At 55.0% G+C, this 8965-nt stretch overlaps 1 protein-coding gene across 1 annotated transcript; it reads right to left on the bottom strand.

Moving 5' to 3' along the window:
• Positions 1–8737, bottom strand: VPS37D (VPS37D subunit of ESCRT-I). Its single transcript, XM_036769440.1, has 4 exons — positions 8597–8737; positions 4236–4407; positions 2578–2660; positions 1–1388 (listed from the first exon to the last, which is right to left on the bottom strand). Exons 1-4 carry the CDS (start codon positions 8735–8737, stop codon positions 981–983), a joined length of 804 nt encoding a protein of 267 aa, XP_036625335.1. The 3' UTR covers positions 1–980.
• Positions 8738–8965: the final 228 nt, after the last annotated feature.

Raw genomic sequence — 8965 nt, 5'->3', positions numbered from 1 at the left:
TGCACACAAAAAAAGACTTTATTGCCTGGTGGGCTTCATGGCAGAGGTAGGACTCTGGAGGGTGGGCGGGTAAGAGTTGGTGAGGCACAGAGGACAGGGAAGGACAGTGCAAGCAGAGAAGGTGGGAATGAACTGAGCATGCAGTGTTCAGTAGGCTGGCCTCATCATCATCTTCACCATCACATTTATTGAGGGGCCTGGTGGGCAGGGCACTAGACAGAACACACAAAGACAAGGACCCTGCCCTCTTGGGGGTCCCATTCTAAAGAGACAAGACAGAAAAGGACAGAGTGTTCTCATTGCCGGGCATTCCGGTTTGCCCTGCTCTGGTTGCTGGACAGAAGCGCCCCCTCCCCCCAATGCCACAATGCCCTCACCCCTTCATGCCTGGGGTGCCCAGGGCCTGGAGTGTATGTATGTGTTTATGGAGGGAGGGGGACAGCGTGTGGTCCCAAGGGCTACCTGGCCATCCTGGGCGAAGGCCCTCCTGGCAGCCACAACAATGGAACCAGGGGATGGAGGAAAGGAAGAGGCCAGGGAGAAATCTGAGGATATCTCCAGCTGCCTTGGCATCATGCCCAGCGAGAGGCCCCTTCCCAGGTTACTGGTGGATCGTGGAAAATGCCCCCACCCCCACCCTGCAAGCCTAGATGTGGGAATGCTCCCTTCTTGGGGCATGGGAAAAAGCAAGCTCTGGCCAGCCCTGAAACCCTCCCCCCACCCCAGCCAGGGAGAGAGAAATAGCAGAGTTCCCTCAAAGCTGGGGGGCAAAGTCCCCTGCCCCCCCACCCCTACCCACTGTCTCATCTTCCTGGAGCCCCTTTTCCTGGGCTCTGCCTCCAGGGGCAGGGACCTTGCTGGAGTCCTGGGGGAAGGGGAGCCTGCCCCTCCAACACCTCACTCCTCAAAGATGGTGGTGGTAGGAGCCTGGTATCAAGTCTGTCTGGGGGCCCTCCTAGAAGGGGGCCATGTTCTAAACCCTACCGATGGGGGGGTTCAGACTGCGGGGGCCGGGGACTCAGCAAGGAGGCCTGGCCGAGCAGGCGCAGGGGGGAGCCCTGGACTGGGGGGAGGACAGGGCGGGAGTCCAGAGGTGGGAGGTTTCGGGGTGCTGCAGGCAGGCCCCTGGCCACCCCCGAGGGCAGCAGAGCTGCTGTGGCGGGGGCCAAGGCATAGCGCAGCTGGAAAAGTTTGGTGGGTGCTGCAGCAGGAGGGGGGGAGGGGGGAGGGGGCGGGGTGGGGGGCTGGGGCCGCTCCTGCTTTAGCAGCAGCTCCTGAAGCTTCTCAGCCTGGGTCCGACGCAGATGGGCCAGGGCCCGGCCCCGCTGGAAGGCCGGCAGGAAGGCTTCTAGACTCTGCTCCCCAAGTAGCAGCTGCTCCATCTGCTCCTGGGGCACAAGGGAAGGAGAGAGATTTGTGGGAGGGAGGAAAGAGGATGAGGGATCAAAAGACAAAATCAGGGGAGGGGCAAAGATTGGGGACCTCAGCCCCCCAACACAGGGCCCATCTCACACCCTCCGTTACTGTGTCCCCTCTGCACTCAGAAGAGCCTTGCTACGGGGGTAGGGTAGGGGGGAGACCATGGGGGTGGTAGGCAGTCATGACACCACGGTACCAGTCCCAGCTTCTGCCACTACCCCACTGAGGGACCAAGTCACAATCTCTTCAGCTGTTCTGTAAAATGAGGAGCTTGGACTAGGGGGTCTTTGGGATTCCATGATGAGACTCACAGATAGCAGGGCATACAACAGCCAAATGCTGGCTCACGAGTGCTAACTGTAAATGTTGTAGCTGCTAAGGAATTGGACAGATGACTGGAGTAGTCCAGGAAGGCTCCATGGAGGAAATAAGCCATGAGTACAGCTTTGAAGGATTGGAAGAATTTGGATAAGGAGAAAAGAAGAGGGAAGAAAGGCAACAGAGATGGCGGGATAGAGAGGCGCCAAACCAACGAATGGTTGTCGGAGGAATGAGTAGTGCGTCAGGGGCGGGGGACAGGGAGAGAACCCTGGAATAACTGGAACACTGCTCTCTCTTCCCTTCTGTCTCCTAGGGCCCCCTAAAGGGCCAAATGAATTATGATACTTGAACAAAATCAAGAGTGGCATCGTAAGAAATAACAACTATAGTGTATTGAGAGAAGGAAAGGAAGACTTATCAGAAGCGATGCCGAGTGAAGTAAGTAGAATCTGCAAAACAAAACACACAATGACTGTAACAACCTAAGCCAAAAGCCCACAGAACTCACACATAACTGAACACAGTGTAATCGTCAGGAGCAAGCTGGGTCCAGAAGAGTTTGGAAAAAGGTGCCGCCCTCCCTTCCTTGCACAAATAGGTGGACTAAAGCTGTGGAACACTGTACACACTATCAGACAGCCATTTATTTGAGTTTTGATAAACCTTTTCTCCCATTATGTTTTCATCTTCGGTACAAGGGATGGTTCAGCTAGCAGGGGTGGAGGAGCGAGACATTTGGAAATGGATGTGACGTAAAAATGAAAGACAGCAGTGAAAATGGGAGACGCTTTAAAATAGTAACAAGAAAAAGAAAAGCCATCCTTCTGCCCTGCTCACCTCGGCCTCCTGCTCGGCTTCCTCCAGTTCTGCCCGGAGCCTGTTCAGGGCGCACTGTGGGTTCCAGCGCTGCACATTCACCTCTGGGGACCACAGGGACAGAATCTAACTAGCCTCCCTTCCTTCTTCGGCGGGGGGGGGGTGGGTAGGAGGGGGACCAAAGCCCCCTAAGTCCTGGAGTCACAGCACCCTGCCTAGGGGGCAGCTAGAGGGCCCCAGAGCCTCCCTTCCTTCTTGGGGGGGGGGGACCAAAGCCCCCTAAGTCCTGGAGTCACAGCACCCTGCCTAGCGGGCAGCTAGAGGGCCCCAGAGTCTCCCTTCCTTCTTCGGGGGAAGGGACCAAAGCCCCCTAAGTCCTGGAGTCACAGCACCGTGCCTAGTGGGCAGCTAGAGGGCCCCAGAGCCTCCCTTCCTTCTTGGGGGGGGGGGAACCAAAGCCCCCTAAGTCCCAGAGTCACAGCACCCTGTCTAGTGGGCAGCTGGAGGGCCCCAGAGCGCACAGAGCTCTGGGCTTGAGGTCAGGAGGGTACTGCGTACAACTCTCCTGTGCGCTCAGCCCTGTTCTCCAACACACTTCGGAGAAGGGAGGAGAAGCTATGGTCCCTGCCCTCAAATCCTGCCTCAGACACTTGCTTGCTGTGTGACCCTGGGTGAGTCACTTAACCACAGTTTGCCTCAGTTTCCTCATCTGTAAGATGGGAATGATAACGGCGCTTCTCTCCCAGAGCTGTGGTAAACATCAAATGAGACGATGGTTGTTTGGCACAGTGCCTGGCACGCAGCAAATGCTATATAAAGGTTAGTTATTATTTTTAGTGTTTCTTTGACCTGCAGACCCTTCTCCTAACATACCTAGTTTCTAAGTAGGGAGAGGGATGGGGATTGGAGCTGTGATAGGAACCCCCAGAAAAAGCACCTCCCTCTACCAGTGCAGGCTAGCACCTTCTTTACACCTCAGACGCTGCCTAGGACACCAACAGGTGAAGTGACTTGCCCAAGGTCACACAGCCAGGACAGAGCAGAGGTAGGGCTTGAGTTTAGGTCTTCCTGGCTACAAGGCCTACCACACCGCTACCTCTTGTAAGTTAAAGGATGGGAGGAGGGCTGCCGTTTTGTGGCTTGACTTGGAGATTTTGAGGGTGTTGACGAACCAGGGCTGGGAGTCCGAGTGACTTCATTCCCAAAGCCCTTCACTTTGAGGATGCCCTCCCTCATCCCCCTGACTTCCTCTTTGGCCCTAGGCCAGAAAGAAGAAAAGAAAAGGAAGAGCCAGTGGCCCAGGGCCAACCCACGGCCCAAAGGGCCCCTTCCCCTTCCCCCATCAGGGCCTTTCTCACTTCCCCCAGGACATGCAGGGTCTCCCATGAAGCCCTGCCCTCCCATTTGGGGCTTGAAGCTCCGGACCTTTACCTCCATCTGCCTCCCCTATATCCTGCCCAATCTCTCAGGGCCTTGCTCCAACCTCTCCAAAATGACACCAAGCTAAACCCTCGTGTGCTCACAGGGGCCAGTGTGTTACCAGATCAAGCCTCCACCTTCAGTGTCCAATCCATGACTTTAATGGGGCAGGAGGGGATGCCTCGAATGGCCAGCAGTAGGGATCTTTGGGGAGAGGCAGGCTTGGGGCTGCTCCTTGAACACAGACGGCCAGCACTTACCCAGCCTCTGCTGTTTGTCCCAGCAGCTCTCCACCAGCTCCCGGAGCTCTTGGTACTTAATGGCCAAAGCAGCTTTGCCCATCTCCAGCCGAGGCCGCAGGGCCAGGTTCTCCTTGGCCAAGGTGTAATTGGAGGCCAGACATGCCTCCCGCTCCAGCTGCAGGCCCTGAAACTAGGGAGACAGAAGTGATCCATTCATCCGTCCATCCACTCTTTTATTAAGTACCCCTCTCCTGTGTGCTCAGCCCTGTTCTCCAACACACTTCAGAGAAGGGAGGAAAGGCCATAGTCCCTGCTTTTCATTCTATGGAAAGAGACAAACCCAACCACATGTATAGTGCACTCCCAGGCATCAGCAGACAAAAGATATTCTCATTTGGCTTTGGCCACTATGTAATCTTAGTCAAAAAACATTTCTTAGGTGTTCATTACGTGCCAGACACTGGCTAAGCACCAGAGACCCCAAATGTGGTACAGGGGGAAGAGCACTGGGTTTGGAGCTAGAGGATTTCTGAAGTCTCTTCCTACTAGAAATCTATGATCCTAAGATATAACTTGAGATATGACACAGTGGACAAAGCGCCTGACTTGGAGTCAGGAAGACCCTGGGTTCAAATCCCACCTCACTTACCTATTGTATGACCCTGAGCAAATAACTTAGTTTCTCTTTCTCCCCAAAAATGGGGAGAATTGTACCCCAACACATGGGGACCTGCACCCCAAAATGGGGAGAATTGCAGCAAAAATGGGGGACCTACACCCCAGATGGGGAGAATTGCACCAAAAATGTAGGGACCTACACCCCCAAATGGGGAGAATTGCACCAAAAATGTGGGGACCTACACCCCCAAATGGGGAGAATGGGGAGAATTTTCTCCCAAAAATGTGGGGACCTACACCCCCAAATGGGGAGAATTGCACCAAAAATGTGGGGAGTTAAACCCCCAAGTTGGGAGAATTGCACAAAAATGTGGGAACCTACACCCCCAAATGGGGAGAATTGCACCAAAAATGTGGGGAGTTAAACCCCCAAGTTGGGAGAATTGCACAAAAATGTGGGGACCTACACCCCCAAATGGGGAGAATTGCACCAAAAATGTGGGGAGTTAAACCCCCAAGTTGGGAGAATTGCATGAAAATGTGGGGACCTACACCCCTAAATAGGGGAGAACTACATGGGGTTGAAGTGGAGATCAAACAGGATAATGTATGTAAACCTATAAAAGCAAGCTATTTTCATTTCCTGTGTGACTTCACACAAGTTGCTCTGCCTCTCCAAGCCCTAGCTTTCTCCTCTATAAAAGGAAGGGACTGAACTAGCTGGCCTCTGAGGTCAGGATTTAGTAACCACCACACCCCCAGAGTTCATCCTGTTTCACATGCGCACCCACTATAGTTGGGAGAAAGGGGCATGCTTTCTGGAAGTGCTGCGCTCTGACAGGCGGCTCACATGGGGATGGGCAGAGAATGGGAAAGGCCCTTTGGCACCCCAGCCCACAGCAGGCAAGTCTTCCTACACTGTCTGCCTCCAGTAAGTCCTGTTCCTGGGGCACAGGCACGATGGCAATCAGCATCAATGTACATTCAAGCTCAGGGACGGAAGCCAGCATCCTCCATTCACAGATGAAGACTAGAAAAGGGAAGTGACTTCCCAAAGGTCATGTAGCTAACTACTCAGCAGCAGAGTTTGATTCATTAAGCATACAGGCCGGACACTGGGTTTCCTAAGGCTTTTCAACATATCTGGTCTGGAAGGTACAACCCCAGAGCAATAAGTTAAACAACCAAGCAAACACCAGGCTGTCCAGACAGAGTGCCCGGAAACTGCCCAGGCAGAAGTCAAAGGTCAGAGGGAGCAATTCTCAACTTCCCATTAGGGACCTTCCCTAGGCTCTGTCCACAGGACCATGTCGCAGCTAAGAGATTTTAGTTTGCTAGGGGTGATGAGCCCAATTAGGTGGGCCTCTGAACTAAAACTTTCACCATAGAATTGGGGTGGGGTGTTTGTTTTACTGATGCCCTTTGTATTTATACTGGAATCATTTCCAGATATACCCTTCCCACCTCCCCCTCCCTTCAAGTTGAGCCTTCCCTTATAACAAAGAAAATACAGCAAAACCACTATAGACAGAAACTACAAGGTGTGCCACATTTCACAACCAGAGACCCCACCTTTGTAACAAAAGGATTATGTCATTACAGTTGCAAGGGACCTCAGAGTTCAAATGAAGCAGGACGTTCCTCAGATGAGGAAACTGAGCCCCAGTGAGGTAAAGTCACTTGCCCAATAGACTGGATTTGAACATAAATCCTTTGCCTCCAAATCCCAGAGCAGGTGTGGATGCCTCCGATCATTGGCAGTGAGAGATCTTTTGCACCAGGAAGGTTTGGGGCGACCTCCTAGATTTTATCCATACTGCAGGACAGTCCTCTCTACCTTCTACAATATTTCTTTCACTCGAAGCTGAAGTGTCTGTATATCCACTCAGTCCCCACATCCCTCTTCCTTTTTCTGTCCCTATGCATAAGAGGGGGCAGCATAACATAGAGATTCTGAGGTCAGAAGACCTGGATTCAAATCCCACCCCAATACTCACTTCCTGTGTGAGGTTGAGCAAGCCACTTCTTCCCTTCCCTTGGCCTCATCTGTTAAATGACGGGGTTGGATTCTAAGGTCCCATGTAGACTATACATGTGCCTGTCTTCACTCAAATCCTAATAACAACCACTTGTTTCTGTAAGATTTGCAAAGCTTTTTCTCCCAGCAGCCCTGTGACATAGGGAGCCCAAGTAGTACCATCTCCCTGTTAACAGGTGAAGAAATTGAAAGTTTAAGTGACTTGCCCATGACCACATTGTTAGTAAGTGTCCAACTTTGATACAATGTATCTCCTTTGTGCTCATTCTCCAGTGATACAAGTACCCCTCGCCTTCTATTCTTGATCTGTGCCTCTTAGGATATAATGCTTTAACTTTGGGCCTCCTATAAACTACAATGCCCTTCCTTTCTATTCCCCATAGAATGCACACGCCCCCTGCACCTTTAACCCATGAAACTCACACACCCCCTTCCCCTCCATCCCCTGTAGAATACATCACTCCTTCTGAGCATCACCCAAAAGAACATCTACATGTGTGTATACATTTCTTCTGTCCCCCGTAGACCGTACGACCCTCCCCTTCTGCCCTCTTTGGAACAGCTTTCCCACTGACATATATACTTGTCTGGCCCCTATAGAAGATAGACCCCAATCCCATTCTGCCTTTTGTAGGCTATACACCCTCCCTTGTGTGCGTATAGAATGCACCCACCTTCTCCTTCTAACTCCTATGGACAACTTAGACCTTCCTCCACAGAATGCAAAACAATCCTGCCCTTTCCCCTCCATGAAATGCACACAGCCCTCCCCTATATCCTACACATCCTCCTTTCTATCTCTTGGCACATACCCATCCCTTCTGGCCCCTATAGAATAGATCCTCTCTGAACCCCAGGAAATGCCCATACCTTCAGTCCCCCATAGACTGCACACGCCTCCTCCTCTTCTAGCCCCCTCATACACTTTTCCTCCAGTCCGCTATAGGATGTGCCCTCCCTTTGCACCCTGCAGAACGCACACCCACCCCTGTGCCTTTATAGATTGCACCCCCTCCTCCTTTAGCCTCCTATAGGACACACACTTCTGTCCTCTATAAGAAATGTTCTCCCCTCTGTCCCCTTCAGAAGGCACACCCACCCACCCCTCCCCTTCTGTCCCCCAGAATGTACACACCGCCTCCTCCTTTGGCCCCCTATAGAAAACACACACACACACACACACACACACACACACACACACACACGCCCCTTCCCTTCTGTCCTCTATAGGGCATGCCCACCCCTCCGCGCGTCGCCGTATAGAGAGCACCCCGGCCCCTCCCCTTCTGTCACCTACAGAATGCCCACACCCGCCCCTCCCGTCCTGTCCCCACAGACTCCTGGGGCCTTCCCGTTCGGCCCCCTCCGGCCCCCAGCCGAGAGCCCAGCCGCCCCTCCCCCGGGCCAGGGGAGGATGGATGCACACCTGTCCTCTCCACCACGGCCTGAGAGCCCCGACTAGGCGCGGCCACACCGCCCGCCGCCCCCCGTGGATCCCCCCCACACCAAGCGCCTCCTTCCTCGGCGCCCCCTCCCCCAGCCCCGAGCTCCGGCCTGGCCCCGGTTCCCCAGCCCCCAGCCCCCAGCCCCGGGGGGACCCCCGGCAGGGGCAAGTCCCAGGGCGCCTCCCTCCCCGCCCCGGGCCCAGAGGCGGAGCAGGGCGGGGCGGGGCGGGGCCGGCCGCGTCTACACGGCCCGCCCCGTCTACACCGCTCCTACCTACCTTCCTGCTGAGCCTCACGATCCGGTCCAGCTTGGGCTCGTCCTGCAGCAGGTCCCGGAGCTGGCCCGTGCTGAGGATCCCGAAGCGGCCCCCGGGGCTCCCGGGGTCCGGCCCCGCGCGCACCGCCCGGGCCCGGTACATGCCGCCGCCACCGCCGCCGCCGCCCCCAGGCCCGGCCCCGGCTCCGGCTCCGGCTCCGGGATCGGCCGCGGGATCGGCCACAGCCCAGGCTGGCCGCCAGAGGGCGCTGCCGCCGCTCTTAAAGGAACCGCCGCCCCGGCCGCCCCGACCCTGGGGGCCCAGAAGCCCCCACCCCCCCGCCCAAACCGCCGAGGCCCAGTGGTCCCTCGGCCCCGTCGCCTCTGCACA

Source organism: Trichosurus vulpecula, chromosome 7, assembly GCF_011100635.1.
Source record: "Trichosurus vulpecula isolate mTriVul1 chromosome 7, mTriVul1.pri, whole genome shotgun sequence".
Lineage (NCBI taxonomy): Eukaryota > Metazoa > Chordata > Mammalia > Diprotodontia > Phalangeridae > Trichosurus > Trichosurus vulpecula.
This window is presented reverse-complemented; position numbering and strand designations above follow the sequence as displayed.

What these genes read in the sequence shown, in the direction of transcription:
- VPS37D (XM_036769440.1), bottom strand. Translation starts at nt 8,737, where the DNA reads ATGTACCGGGCCCGGGCGGTGCGCGCGGGGCCGGACCCCGGGAGCCCC. An exon ending in TCGTGAGGCTCAGCAGGAAG is followed by an intron (nt 4,408 to 8,596) that starts GTAGGTAGGAGC and finishes CTGTCTCCCTAG; the next exon opens with TTTCAGGGCCTGCAGCTGGA. An exon ending in AAGCCGAGCAGGAGGCCGAG is followed by an intron (nt 1,389 to 2,577) that starts GTGAGCAGGGCA and finishes CTTGTGCCCCAG; the next exon opens with GAGCAGATGGAGCAGCTGCT.